Genomic DNA, 15,371 nt, shown 5'->3' with positions numbered 1-15,371 from the left:
AAACTATGCAGTTTTTTGTTTTTTTTACGTGTTATTTCTTACATTAGTACCCCAGGTCATCTTAGGTTTCATTACATACAGTCGAGAAGAACTGCTGAATGAATATCAGCGTCAACTCACCATCAGTACGACCAAGAATATGTTTTTCGCGACGCGGATCCTGTGTTTTGCCTTACAAACAGGACAACGGAATGGATCGCATGCAGCGACCCAAGGAAACGACTCCGAAAAAGAGGGAAACGCGGCGGTCTTCTGGTCAGACTCCAGAGACGGGCACACCGTGAACCACTCCCTAGCATTCTTCTTGCCAATGTCCAGTCTCTAGACAACAAGGTTGATGAAATCCGAGCAAGGGTAGCATTCCAGAGGGACATCAGAGACTGTAACGTTCTGTGCTTCACGGAAACATGGCTCACTGGAGAGACGCTATCCGAAGCGGTGCAGCCAACGGGTTTCTCCACGCATCGCGCCGACAGAAACAAACACCTTTCTGGTAAGAAGAGGGGCGGGGGCGGGCGCGTATGCCTTATGGCTAACGAGACATGTTGTGATGAAAGAAACATACAGGAACTCAAATCCTTCTGTTCACCTGATTTAGAATTCCTCACAATCAAATGTAGACCGCATTATCTACCAAGAGAATTCTCTTCGATTATAATCACAGCCGTATATATCCCCCCCCAAGCAGACACATCGATGGCTCTGAACAAACTTTATTTAACTCTTTGCAAACTGGAAACAATTTATCCGGTGGCTGCATTCATTGTAGCTGGGGATTTTAACAAGGCTAATCTGAAAACAAGACTCCCTAAATTTTATCAGCATATCGATTGCGTAACCAGGGGTGGAAAAACATTGGATCATTGTTACTCTAACTTCCGCGACGCATATAAGGCCCTGCCCCGCCCCCCTTTCGGAAAAGCTGACCATGACTCCATTTTGCTGATCCCTGCCTACAGACAGAAACTAAAACTAGAGGCTCCCACGCTGAGGTCTGTCCAACGCTGGTCCGACCAAGCTGACTCCACACTCCAAGACTGCTTCCATCACGTGGACTGGGACATGTTTCGTATTGCGTCAGATAACAACATTGACGAATACGCTGATTCGGTGTGCGAGTTCATTAGAAGGTGCGTTGAAGATGTCATTCCCATAGCAACGATTAAAACATTCCCTAACCAGAAACCGTGGATTGATGGCAGCATTCGCATGAAACTGAAAGCGCGAAACACTGCTTTTAATCAGGGCAAGGTGTCTGGTAACATGACCGAATACAAACAGTGCAGCTATTCCCTCCGCAAGGCTATCAAACAAGCTAAGCGTCAGTACAGAGACAAAGTAGAATCTCAATTTAACGGCTCAGACACAAGAGGCATGTAGCAGGGTCTACAGTCAATCACGGACGACAGGAAGAAATCCAGCCCAGTCACGGACCAGGATGTCTTGCTCCCAGGCAGACTAAATCACTTTTTTGCCCGCTTTGAGGACAATACAGTGCCACTGACACGGCCTGCAACGAAAACATGCGGTCTCTCCTTCACTGCAGCCGAGGTGAGTAAGACATTTAAACGTGTTAACCCTCGCAAGACTGCAGGCCCAGACGGCATCCCCAGCCGCGCCCTCAGAGCATGCGCAGACCAGCTGGCCGGTGTGTTTACGGACATATTCAATCAATCCCTATACCAGTCTGCTGTTCCCACATGCTTCAAGAGGGCCACCATTTTTCCTGTTCCCAAGAAAGCTAAGGTAACTGAGCTAAATGACTATCGCCCCGTAGCACTCACTTCCGTCATCATGAAGTGCTTTGAGAGACTAGTCAAGGACCATATCACCTCCACCCTACCTGACACCCTAGACCCACTCCAATTTGCTTACCGGCCAAATAGGTCCACAGACGATGCAATCTCAACCACACTGCACACTGCCCTAACCCATCTGGACAAGAGGTATACCTATGTGAGAATGCTGTTCATCGACTACAGCTCAGCATTCAACACCATAGTACCCTCCAAGCTCGTCATCAAGCTCGAGACCCTGGGTCTCGACCCCGCCCTGTGCAACTGGGTACTGGACTTCCTGACGGGCCGCCCCCAGGTGGTGAGGGTAGGTAACAACATCTCCTCCCCTCTGATCCTCAACACTGGGGCCCCACAAGGGTGCGTTCTGAGCCCTCTCCTGTACTCCCTGTTCACCCACGACTGCGTGGCCACGCACGCCTCCAACTCAACTGCTTCCTGATTTTTGCTTGTAAGCAGGTGTTATGTTATGTGCGGAGATCTCATGGGGATTGGTGTAGCTATGTTATGTGGGGAGATCTCATGGGGATTGGTGTAGCTATGCTTAGCTCAGTGGGATTGGTGTAGCTATGCTTAGCTCAGGGGGATTGGTGTCGCTATGCTTAGCTCAGTGGGATTGGTGTAGCTATGCTTAGCTCAGGGGGATTGGTGTAGCTATGCTTAGCTCAGTGGGATTGGTGTAGCTATGCTTCGCTCAGGGGGATTGGTGTAGCTATGCTTAGCTCAGGGGGATTGGTGTAGCTATGCTTAGCTCAGGGGGATTGGTGTAGCTATGCTTAGCTCAGTGGGATTGGTGTAGCTATGCTTAGCTCAGGGGGATTGGTGTAGCTATGCTTAGCTCAGTGGGATTGGTGTAGCTATGCTTAGCTCAGGGGGATTGGTGTAGCTATGCTTAGCTCAGTGGGATTGGTGTAGCTATGCTTAGCTCAGGGGGATTGGTGTAGCTATGCTTAGCTCAGTGGGATTGGTGTAGCTATGCTTAGCTCAGGGGGATTAGTGTAGCTATGCTTAGCTCAGGGGGATTGGTGTAGCTATGCTTAGCTCAGGGGGATTGGTGTAGCTATGCTTAGCTCAGGGGGATTGGTGTAGCTATGCTTAGCTCAGTGGGATTGGTGTAGCTATGCTTAGCTCAGGGGGATTAGTGTAGCTATGCTTAGCTCAGGGGGATTGGTGTAGCTATGCTTAGCTCAGGGGGATTGGTGTAGCTATGCTTAGCTCAGTGGGATTGGTGTAGCTATGCTTAGCTCAGGGGGATTGGTGTAGCTATGCTTAGCTCAGGGGGATTAGTGTAGCTATGCTTAGCTCAGGGGGATTGGTGTAGCTATGCTTAGCTCAGGGGGATTGGTGTAGCTATGCTTGGCTCAGGGGTCAGACCATGCAAAATGGTTTCATTTCCATGTACTCTAATTTACTTGGATGTATCTAATTTCTCTACTGTCTTTTTAATTTTCTTTAGGCACAAGTGTCTGTTATACTGTAAGCTACAGACGTTCAGTGGGGTAGGCTCCTACAAGGCTACTACCAGGATATAATACAGTTATTTGAGTCCGTGGACTCATATTTCAGAGGATGAATGAATAAATTCAGATATTTAAATGACCTCATGGTGTCGTCATCGATTAGATTTACATGTCCAACAAAAAATGTATTCCCTGTATTCTAGCCTGTGTCTGAGGAGTTCCAGAATGGGGAGGGCTTTGGCTACATCGTGGCGTTCAGAGCCAATGGGACGCGAGGATGGAAGGAGAAGATGGTGACATCAGCAGATTCCACTATGTACAAGTACAGAGATGAGACCTTCCCTCCCCTCACCCCCTTCGAAGTGAAGGTGGGCGTGTACAACAACAAGGGAGATGGACCCTTCAGTGGTGTGGTCACTGTGTACTCTGCAGAGGGAGGTGAGTTATTGCACTCGCACATCAAATCAAATGTATTTATATAGCCCTTCTTACATCAGCTGATGCCTCAAAGTGCTGTACAGAAACCCAGCCTGAAACCCCAAACAGCAAGCAATGCAGGTGTAGAAGCACAGTGGCTAGGAAAAACTCCATAGAAAGGCCAAAACCTAGGAAGAAACCTAGAGAGAAACCAGGCTATGTGGGGTGGCCAGTCCTCTTCTGGCTGTGCCGGGTGGAGATTATAACAGAACATGGCCAAGATGTTCAAATGTTCATAAATGACCAGCATGGTCGAATAATAGTAAGGCAGAACAGTTGAAACTGGAGCAGCAGCACGGCTAGGTGGACTGGGGACAGCAAGGAATCATCATGCCAGGTAGTCCTGAGGCATGGTCCTAGGGCTCAGGTCCTCCTCCGAGAGAGAGAGAAAGAGAGAGAGAGAAAGAAAGAATTAGAGAGAGCATACTTAAATTCACACAGGACACCAGATAAGACAGGAGAAATACTCCAGATGTAACAGACTGACCCTAGCCCCTCGACACATAAACTACTGCAGCATAAATACTGGAGGCTGAGACAGGAGGAGTCAGGACATCTAAGGACTTCTTTGCAGGGGGAAAGTAAAAATTATTCAAAGGGAAGTGGCTCCTTCAAGTCGCCTTATATTATATAATTTCTGAAGTCACGTTGCTGACGAAAGCCGAGATGCTGCAACATTAGTACAAAAGGTGTGTGTTCTACTGTCACGTCCTCAGTTCTACTGTCACGTTCTCAGTTCTACTGTCACGTCCTCAGTTCTACTGTCACGTCCTCAGTTCTACTGTCACGTCCTCAGTTCTACTGTCACGTCCTCAGTTCTACTGTCACGTCCTCAGTTCTACTGTCAGTTCTATTGTCACGTCCTCAGTTCTACTGTCACGTCCTCAGTTCTACTGTCACGTCCTCAGTTCTACTGTCACGTCCTCAGTTCTAATGTCAGTTCTACTGTCACGTCCTCAGTTCTAATGTCACGTCCTCAGTTCTACTGTCAGTTCTAATGTCACGTCCTCAGTTCTACTGACAGTTCTAATGTCACGTCCTCAGTTCTACTGACAGTTCTAATGCCACGTCCTCAGTTCTAATGTCACGTCCTCAGTTCTACTGACAGTTCTAATGTCACGTCCTCAGTTCTAATGCCACGTCCTCAGTTCTAATGTCAGTTCTACTGACAGTTCTAATGTCACGTCCTCAGTTCTACTGACAGTTCTAATGTCACGTCCTCAGTTCTACTGACAGTTCTAATGTCACGTCCTCAGTTCTACTGACAGTTCTAATGTCACGTCCTCAGTTCTAATGCCACGTCCTCAGTTCTAATGTCAGTTCTACTGACAGTTCTACTGTCACGTCCTCAGTTCTAATGTCACGTCCTCAGTTCTAATGTCACATCCTCCGTTCTAATGTCACGTCCTCAGTTCTACTGACAGTTCTAATGTCACGTCCTCAGTTCTACTGTCAGTTCTACTGACAGTTCTAATGGCACATCCTCCGTTCTAATGTCACGTCCTCAGTTCTACTGACAGTTCTACTGTCACGTCCTCAGTTCTACTGTCAGTTCTACTGACAGTTCTAATGTCACATCCTCCGTTCTAATGTCACGTCCTCAGTTCTACTGACAGTTCTAATGTCACATCCTCAGTTCTAATGTCACGTACTCAGTTCTACTGTCAGTTCTACTGTCACGTCCTCAGTTTTACTGTCACGTCCTCAGTTCTACTGTCACATACTCAGTTCTACTGTCACGACCTCAGTTCTAATGTCACATCCTCAGTTCTACTGTCACGTCCTCAGTTCTAATGTCACGTCCTCAGTTCTACTGTCACGTTCTCAGTTCTACTGTCACGTCCGCAGTTCTAATGTCACGTCCTCAGTTCTACTGTCAGTTCTAATGTCACATCCTCAGTTCTACTGTCAGTTCTACTGTCACGTCCTCAGTTCTACTGACAGTTCTAATGTCACGTCCTTAGTTCTACTGTCAGTTCTACTGTCACGTCCTCAGTTCTAATGTCACGTCCTCAGTTCTACTGTCAGTTCTAATGTCACGTCCTCAGTTCTACTGTCAGTTCTACTGTCACGTCCTCAGTTCTACTGACAGTTCTAATGTCACATCCTCAGTTCTAATGTCACGTCCTCAGTTCTACTGACAGTTCTACTGTCACGTCCTCAGTTCTACTGACAGTTCTAATGTCACGTACTCAGTTCTACTGTCAGTTCTACTGTCACGTCCTCAGTTTTACTGTCACGTCCTCAGTTCTACTGTCACATACTCAGTTCTACTGTCACGACCTCAGTTCTAATGTCACGTCCTCAGTTCTACTGTCAGTTCTACTGTCACGTCCTCAGTTCTAATGTCACGTCCTCAGTTCTACTGTCAGTTCTAATGTCACATCCTCAGTTCTACTGTCAGTTCTACTGTCACGTCCTCAGTTCTACTGACAGTTCTAATGTCACGTCCTCAGTTCTACTGTCAGTTCTACTGTCACGTCCTCAGTTCTAATGTCACGTCCTCAGTTCTACTGTCAGTTCTAATGTCACGTCCTCAGTTCTACTGTCAGTTCTACTGTCACGTCCTCAGTTCTACTGACAGTTCTAATGTCACATCCTCAGTTCTAATGTCACGTCCTCAGTTCTACTGACAGTTCTAATGTCACATTCTCAGTTCTACTGTCACGTCCGCAGTTCTAATGTCACGTCCTCAGTTCTACTGTCAGTTCTAATGTCACATCCTCAGTTCTACTGTCAGTTCTACTGTCACGTCCTCAGTTCTACTGACAGTTCTAATGTCACGTCCTCAGTTCTACTGTCAGTTCTACTGTCACGTCCTCAGTTCTAATGTCACGTCCTCAGTTCTACTGTCAGTTCTAATGTCACGTCCTCAGTTCTACTGTCAGTTCTACTGTCACGTCCTCAGTTCTACTGACAGTTCTAATGTCACATCCTCAGTTCTAATGTCACGTCCTCAGTTCTACTGACAGTTCTAATGTCACGTCCTCAGTTCTACTGTCAGTTCTACTGTCACGTCCTCAGTTCTAATGTCACGTCCTCAGTTCTACTGTCAGTTCTACTGTCACGTCCTCAGTTCTACTGACAGTTCTAATTTCACATCCTCAGTTCTAATATCACGTCCTCAGTTCTACTGACAGTTCTAATGTCAGGTCCTCAGTTCTACTGTCACGTCCTCAGTTCTACTGACAGTTCTAATGTCACGTCCTCAGTTCTACTGACAGTTCTAATGCCACGTCCTCAGTTCTAATGTCACGTCCTCAGTTCTAATATCACGTCCTCAGTTCTACTGACAGTTCTAATGTCATGTCCTCAGTTCTACTGTCAGTTCTACTGACAGTTCTAATGTCACGTCCTCAGTTCTAATGCCACGTCCTCAGTTCTAATGTCAGTTCTACTGACAGTTCTAATGTCACGTCCTCAGTTCTACTGACAGTTCTAATGTCACGTCCTCAGTTCTACTGACAGTTCTAATGTCACGTCCTCAGTTCTACTGACAGTTCTAATGTCACGTCCTCAGTTCTAATGCCACGTCCTCAGTTCTAATGTCAGTTCTACTGACAGTTCTACTGTCACGTCCTCAGTTCTAATGTCACGTCCTCAGTTCTAATGTCACATCCTCCGTTCTAATGTCACGTCCTCAGTTCTACTGACAGTTCTAATGTCACGTCCTCAGTTCTACTGACAGTTCTACTGTCACGTCCTCAGTTCTACTGTCAGTTCTACTGACAGTTCTAATGTCACATCCTCCGTTCTAATGTCACGTCCTCAGTTCTACTGACAGTTCTAATGTCACATCCTCAGTTCTAATGTCACGTACTCAGTTCTACTGTCAGTTCTACTGTCACGTCCTCAGTTTTACTGTCACGTCCTCAGTTCTACTGTCACATACTCAGTTCTACTGTCACGACCTCAGTTCTAATGTCACATCCTCAGTTCTACTGTCACGTCCTCAGTTCTAATGTCACGTCCTCAGTTCTACTGTCACGTTCTCAGTTCTACTGTCACGTCCGCAGTTCTAATGTCACGTCCTCAGTTCTACTGTCAGTTCTAATGTCACATCCTCAGTTCTACTGTCAGTTCTACTGTCACGTCCTCAGTTCTACTGACAGTTCTAATGTCACGTCCTCAGTTCTACTGTCAGTTCTACTGTCACGTCCTCAGTTCTAATGTCACGTCCTCAGTTCTACTGTCAGTTCTAATGTCACGTCCTCAGTTCTACTGTCAGTTCTACTGTCACGTCCTCAGTTCTACTGACAGTTCTAATGTCACATCCTCAGTTCTAATGTCACGTCCTCAGTTCTACTGACAGTTCTACTGTCACGTCCTCAGTTCTACTGACAGTTCTAATGTCACGTACTCAGTTCTACTGTCAGTTCTACTGTCACGTCCTCAGTTTTACTGTCACGTCCTCAGTTCTACTGTCACATACTCAGTTCTACTGTCACGACCTCAGTTCTAATGTCACGTCCTCAGTTCTACTGTCAGTTCTACTGTCACGTCCTCAGTTCTAATGTCACGTCCTCAGTTCTACTGTCAGTTCTAATGTCACATCCTCAGTTCTACTGTCAGTTCTACTGTCACGTCCTCAGTTCTACTGACAGTTCTAATGTCACGTCCTCAGTTCTACTGTCAGTTCTACTGTCACGTCCTCAGTTCTAATGTCACGTCCTCAGTTCTACTGTCAGTTCTAATGTCACGTCCTCAGTTCTACTGTCAGTTCTACTGTCACGTCCTCAGTTCTACTGACAGTTCTAATGTCACATCCTCAGTTCTAATGTCACGTCCTCAGTTCTACTGACAGTTCTAATGTCACATTCTCAGTTCTACTGTCACGTCCGCAGTTCTAATGTCACGTCCTCAGTTCTACTGTCAGTTCTAATGTCACATCCTCAGTTCTACTGTCAGTTCTACTGTCACGTCCTCAGTTCTACTGACAGTTCTAATGTCACGTCCTCAGTTCTACTGTCAGTTCTACTGTCACGTCCTCAGTTCTAATGTCACGTCCTCAGTTCTACTGTCAGTTCTAATGTCACGTCCTCAGTTCTACTGTCAGTTCTACTGTCACGTCCTCAGTTCTACTGACAGTTCTAATGTCACATCCTCAGTTCTAATGTCACGTCCTCAGTTCTACTGACAGTTCTAATGTCACGTCCTCAGTTCTACTGTCAGTTCTACTGTCACGTCCTCAGTTCTAATGTCACGTCCTCAGTTCTACTGTCAGTTCTACTGTCACGTCCTCAGTTCTACTGACAGTTCTAATGTCACATCCTCAGTTCTAATATCACGTCCTCAGTTCTACTGACAGTTCTAATGTCAGGTCCTCAGTTCTACTGTCACGTCCTCAGTTCTACTGACAGTTCTAATGTCACGTCCTCAGTTCTACTGACAGTTCTAATATCACGTCCTCAGTTCTAATATCACGTCCTAAGTTCTACTGTCACGTCCTCAGTTCTACTGTCACGTCCTCAGTTCTACTGTCACGTCCTCAGTTCTAATGTCACGTCCTCAGTTCTACTGTCAGTTCTACTGTCACGTCCTCATTTATACTGTCAGTTCTACTGTCACGTCCTCAGTTCTACTGTCACGTCCTCAGTTCTACTGTCACGTCCTCAGTTCTACTGTCACGTCCTCAGTTCCACTGTCAGTTCTAATGTCACGTCCTCAGTTCTAATGTCACGTCCTCAGTTCTAATGTCACGTCCTCAGTTCTAATATCACGTCCTAAGTTCTACTGTCACGTCCTCAGTTCTACTGTCACGTCCTCAGTTCTAATGTCACGTCCTCAGTTCTAATATCACGTCCTAAGTTCTACTGTCACGTCCTCAGTTCTAATGTCACGTCCTCAGTTCTACTGTCACGTCCTCAGTTCTACTGTCACGTCCTCAGTTCTAATGTCACTTCCTCAGTTCTAATGTCACGTCCTCAGTTCAACTGTCACGTCCTCAGTTCTCCTGTCAGTTCTAATGTCATGTCCTCAGTTCTCCTGTCAGTTCTACTGTCCCGTCCTCAGTTCTACTGTCAGTTCTACTGTCAGTTCTAATGTCACGTCCTCAGTTCTACTGTCAGTTCTAATGTCACGTCCTCAGTTCTACTGTCAGTTCTACTGTCAGTTCTACTGTCACGTCCTCAGTTCTAATGTCACATCCTCAGTTCTAATGTCACGTCCTCAGTTCTACTGTCAGTTCTACTGTCACGTCCTCAGTTCTACTGTCAGTTCTACTGTCACGTCCTCAGTTCTAATGTCACGTCCTCAGTTCTAATGTCACGTCCTCAGTTCTACTGTAAGTTCTACTGTCACGTCCTCAGTTCCACTGTCAGTTCTAATGTCACGTCCTCAGTTCTAATGTCAGTTCTAATGTCACGTCCTCAGTTCTAATGTCACGTCCTCAGTTCTACTGTCACGTCCTCAGTTCTACTGTCAGTTCTACTGTCACGTCCTCAGTTCTACTGTCAGTTCTAATGTCACGTCCTCAGTTCTACTGTAAGTTCTACTGTCACGTCCTCAGTTCCACTGTCAGTTCTAATGTCACGTCCTCAGTTCTAATGTCAGTTCTAATGTCACGTCCTCAGTTCTAATGTCACGTCCTCAGTTCTACTGTCACGTCCTCAGTTCTACTGTCAGTTCTACTGTCACGTCCTCAGTTCTACTGTCAGTTCTAATGTCACGTCCTCAGTTCTACTGTCACGTCCTCAGTTCTACTGTCAGTTCTACTGTCACGTCCTCAGTTCTACTGTCAGTTCTAATGTCACGTCCTCAGTTCTAATGTCACGTCCTCAGTTCTACTGTCACGTCCTCAGTTCTACTGTCAGTTCTAATGTCACGTCCTCAGTTCTAATGTCACGTCCTCAGTTCTACTGTCAGTTGTACTGTCAGTTCTACTGTCACGTCCTCAAATCTACTGTCACGTCCTCAGTTCTAATGTCAGTTCTACTGTCAGTTCTACTGTCACGTCCTCAGTTCTACTGTCAGTTCTACTGTCAGTTCTACTGTCACGTCCTCAGTTCTACTGTCACGTCCTCAGTTCTACTGTCACGTCCTCAGTTCTACTGTCACGTCCTCAGTTCTAATGTCAGTTCTACTGTCAGTTCTACTGTCACGTCCTCAGTTCTACTGTCAGTTCTACTGTCAGTTCTACTGTCACGTCCTCAGTTCTAATGTCACGTCCTCAGTTCTACTGTCACGTTCTCAGTTCTACTGTCACGTCCGCAGTTCTAATGTCACGTCCTCAGTTCTACTGTCAGTTCTAATGTCACATCCTCAGTTCTACTGTCAGTTCTACTGTCACGTCCTCAGTTCTACTGACAGTTCTAATGTCACGTCCTCAGTTCTACTGTCAGTTCTACTGTCACGTCCTCAGTTCTAATGTCACGTCCTCAGTTCTACTGTCAGTTCTAATGTCACGTCCTCAGTTCTACTGTCAGTTCTACTGTCACGTCCTCAGTTCTACTGACAGTTCTAATGTCACATCCTCAGTTCTAATGTCACGTCCTCAGTTCTACTGACAGTTCTAATGTCACGTCCTCAGTTCTACTGTCAGTTCTACTGTCACGTCCTCGGTTCTAATGTCACGTCCTCAGTTCTACTGTCAGTTCTAATGTCACGTCCTCAGTTCTGTTGTCAGTTCTACTGTCACGTCCTCAGTTCTACTGACAGTTCTAATGTCACATCCTCAGTTCTAATGTCACGTCCTCAGTTCTACTGACAGTTCTAATGTCAGGTCCTCAGTTCTACTGTCACGTCCTCAGTTCTACTGACAGTTCTAATGTCACGTCCTCAGTTCTACTGACAGTTCTAATATCACGTCCTCAGTTCTAATATCACGTCCTAAGTTCTACTGTCACGTCCTCAGTTCTACTGTCACGTCCTCAGTTCTACTGTCACGTCCTCAGTTCTAATGTCACGTCCTCAGTTCTGTTGTCAGTTCTACTGTCACGTCCTCAGTTCTACTGACAGTTCTAATGTCACATCCTCAGTTCTAATGTCACGTCCTCAGTTCTACTGACAGTTCTAATGTCAGGTCCTCAGTTCTACTGTCACGTCCTCAGTTCTACTGACAGTTCTAATGTCACGTCCTCAGTTCTACTGACAGTTCTAATATCACGTCCTCAGTTCTAATATCACGTCCTAAGTTCTACTGTCACGTCCTCAGTTCTACTGTCACGTCCTCAGTTCTACTGTCACGTCCTCAGTTCTAATGTCACGTCCTCAGTTCTACTGTCAGTTCTACTGTAACGTCCTCAGTTCTACTGTCACGTCCTCAGTTCTACTGTCACGTCCTCATTTCTACTGTCACGTCCTCAGTTCTACTGTCACGTCCTCAGTTCTACTGTCACGTCCTCAGTTCTAATGTCATGTCCTCAGTTCTCCTGTCAGTTCTACTGTCCCGTCCTCAGTTCTACTGTCAGTTCTACTGTCAGTTCTAATGTCACGTCCTCAGTTCTAATGTCACGTCCTCAGTTCTACTGTCACGTCCTCAGTTCTACTGTCAGTTCTACTGTCAGTTCTACTGTCACGTCCTCAGTTCTAATGTCACGTCCTCAGTTCTACTGTCAGTTCTACTGTCAGTTCTACTGTCACGTCCTCAGTTCTACTGTCACGTCCTCAGTTCTACTGTCAGTTCTACTGTCAGTTCTACTGTCACGTCATCAGTTCTACTGTCACGTCCTCAGTTCTAATGTCAGTTCTACTGTCAGTTCTACTGTCACGTCCTCAGTTCTACTGTCAGTTCTACTGTCAGTTCTACTGTCACGTCCTCAGTTCTACTGTCACGTCCTCAGTTCTAATGTCACGTCCTCAGTTCTACTGTCAGTTGTACTGTCGGTTCTAATGTCACGTCCTCAGTTCTACTGTCAGTTCTAATGTCACGTCCTCAGTTCTAATGTCACGTCCTCAGTTCTACTGTCAGTTCTAATGTCACGTCCTCAGTTCTACTGTCAGTTGTACTGTCGGTTCTAATGTCACGTCCTCAGTTCTAATGTCAGTTCTAATGTCACGTCCTCAGTTCTACTGTCAGTTGTACTGTCAGTTCTAATGTCACGTCCTCAGTTCTACTGTCAGTTCTAATGTCACGTCCTCAGTTCTACTGTCACGTCCTCAGTTCTACTGTCACGTCCTCAGTTCTACTGTCAGTTCTAATGTCACGTCCTCAGTTCTACTGTCAGTTGTACTGTCGGTTCTAATGTCACGTCCTCAGTTCTACTGTCAGTTCTACTGTCAGTTCTAATGTCACGTCCTCAGTTCTACTGTCAGTTCTAATGTCACGTCCTCAGTTCTAATGTCAGTTCTAATGTCACGTCCTCAGTTCTAATGTCACGTCCTCAGTTCTACTGTCAGTTCTAATGTCACGTCCTCAGTTCTACTGTCAGTTCTAATGTCACGTCCTCAGTTCTACTGTCAGTTGTACTGTCGGTTCTAATGTCACGTCCTCAGTTCTAATGTCAGTTCTAATGTCACGTCCTCAGTTCTACTGTCAGTTCTAATGTCACGTCCTCAGTTCTACTGTCAGTTCTACTGTCACGTCCTCAGTTCTCCTGTCAGTTCTAATGTCACGTCCTCACTTCTACTGTCAGTTCTAATGTCACGTCCTCAGTTCTACTGTCACGTCCTCAGTTCTAATGTCAGTTCTAATGTCACGTCCTCAGTTGTACTGTCAGTTCTAATGTCACGTCCTCAGTTCTACTGTCAGTTGTACTGTCGGTTCTAATGTCACGTCCTCAGTTCTAATGTCAGTTCTAATGTCACGTCCTCAGTTCTACTGTCAGTTGTACTGTCAGTTCTAATGTCACGTCCTCAGTTCTACTGTCAGTTCTAATGTCACGTCCTCAGTTCTACTGTCAGTTGTACTGTCGGTTCTAATGTCACGTCCTCAGTTCTAATGTCAGTTCTAATGTCACGTCCTCAGTTCTACTGTCAGTTGTACTGTCAGTTCTAATGTCACGTCCTCAGTTCTACTGTCAGTTCTAATGTCACGTCCTCAGTTCTACTGTCACGTCCTCAGTTCTACTGTCACGTCCTCAGTTCTACTGTCAGTTCTAATGTCACGTCCTCAGTTCTACTGTCAGTTGTACTGTCGGTTCTAATGTCACGTCCTCAGTTCTACTGTCAGTTCTACTGTCAGTTCTAATGTCACGTCCTCAGTTCTACTGTCAGTTCTAATGTCACGTCCTCAGTTCTAATGTCAGTTCTAATGTCACGTCCTCAGTTCTAATGTCACGTCCTCAGTTCTACTGTCAGTTCTAATGTCACGTCCTCAGTTCTACTGTCAGTTCTAATGTCACGTCCTCAGTTCTACTGTCAGTTGTACTGTCGGTTCTAATGTCACGTCCTCAGTTCTAATGTCAGTTCTAATGTCACGTCCTCAGTTCTACTGTCAGTTCTAATGTCACGTCCTCAGTTCTACTGTCAGTTCTACTGTCACGTCCTCAGTTCTCCTGTCAGTTCTAATGTCACGTCCTCACTTCTACTGTCAGTTCTAATGTCACGTCCTCAGTTCTACTGTCACGTCCTCAGTTCTAATGTCAGTTCTAATGTCACGTCCTCAGTTCTACTGTCAGTTCTAATGTCACGTCCTCAGTTCTACTGTCAGTTGTACTGTCGGTTCTAATGTCACGTCCTCAGTTCTAATGTCAGTTCTAATGTCACGTCCTCAGTTCTACTGTCAGTTGTACTGTCAGTTCTAATGTCACGTCCTCAGTTCTACTGTCAGTTCTAATGTCACGTCCTCAGTTCTACTGTCAGTTCTAATGTCACGTCCTCAGTTCTACTGTCACGTCCTCAGTTCTACTGTCAGTTCTAATGTCACGTCCTCAGTTCTACTGTCAGTTGTACTGTCGGTTCTAATGTCACGTCCTCAGTTCTGCTGTCAGTTCTACTGTCAGTTCTAATGTCACGTCCTCAGTTCTACTGTCAGTTCTAATGTCACGTCCTCAGTTCTAATGTCAGTTCTAATGTCACGTCCTCAGTTCTACTGTCAGTTGTACTGTCGGTTCTAATGTCACGTCCTCAGTTCTACTGTCAGTTCTACTGTCAGTTCTAATGTCACGTCCTCAGTTCTAATGTCACGTCCTCAGTTCTACTGTCAGTTCTACTGTCACGTCCTCAGTTCTACTGTCAGTTCTAATGTCACGTCCTCAGTTCTACTGTCAGTTCTATTGTCACGTCCTCAGTTCTACTGTCATTTCTACTGTCACGTCCTCAGTTCTACTGTCAGTTCGAATGTCACGTCCTCAGTTCTACTGTCACGTCCTCAGTTCTACTGTCAGTTGCACTGTCAGTTCTAATGTCACGTCCTCAGTTCTACTGTCAGTTCTACTGTCACGTCCTCAGTTCTACTGTCAGTTCTACTGTCACGTCCTCAGTTCTAATGTCACGTCCTCAGTTCTACTGTCAGTTCTACTGTCACGTCCTCAGTTCTACTGTCAGTTCTATTGTCACGTCCTCAGTTCTACTGTCACGTCCTCAGTTCTACTGTCACGTCCTCAGTTCTACTGTCACGTCCTCAGTTCTACTGTCAGTTCTACTGTCACGTCCTCAGTTCTCCTGTCAGTTCTAATGTCACGTCCTCAGTTCTACTGTCAGTTCTACTGTCACGTCCTCAGTTCTAATGTCACGTCCTCAGTTCTAATGTCACGTCCTC

At 45.9% G+C, this 15,371-nt stretch overlaps 1 protein-coding gene across 2 annotated transcripts in view; it reads left to right on the top strand.

Annotated features, from left to right (window-relative positions):
- Nucleotides 1–15,371, top strand: part of cntn5 (contactin 5) — a 700,818-nt gene that overhangs the window by 593,931 nt on the left and 91,516 nt on the right. For both annotated transcript variants that reach the window (XM_052468732.1, XM_052468731.1), the window contains exon 19: nucleotides 3,460–3,694. In XM_052468732.1, the coding sequence (XP_052324692.1) occupies nucleotides 3,460–3,694 (235 nt within the window). The remainder of the gene's footprint in view (nucleotides 1–3,459; nucleotides 3,695–15,371) is intronic.

The sequence above is a fragment of the Oncorhynchus keta genome, chromosome 18, assembly GCF_023373465.1.
Source record: "Oncorhynchus keta strain PuntledgeMale-10-30-2019 chromosome 18, Oket_V2, whole genome shotgun sequence".
NCBI classification, from domain to species: Eukaryota; Metazoa; Chordata; class Actinopteri; order Salmoniformes; family Salmonidae; genus Oncorhynchus; species Oncorhynchus keta.
Note: the sequence above shows the minus strand (reverse complement) of the source record. Positions and strands in the feature narration are given on the sequence as shown.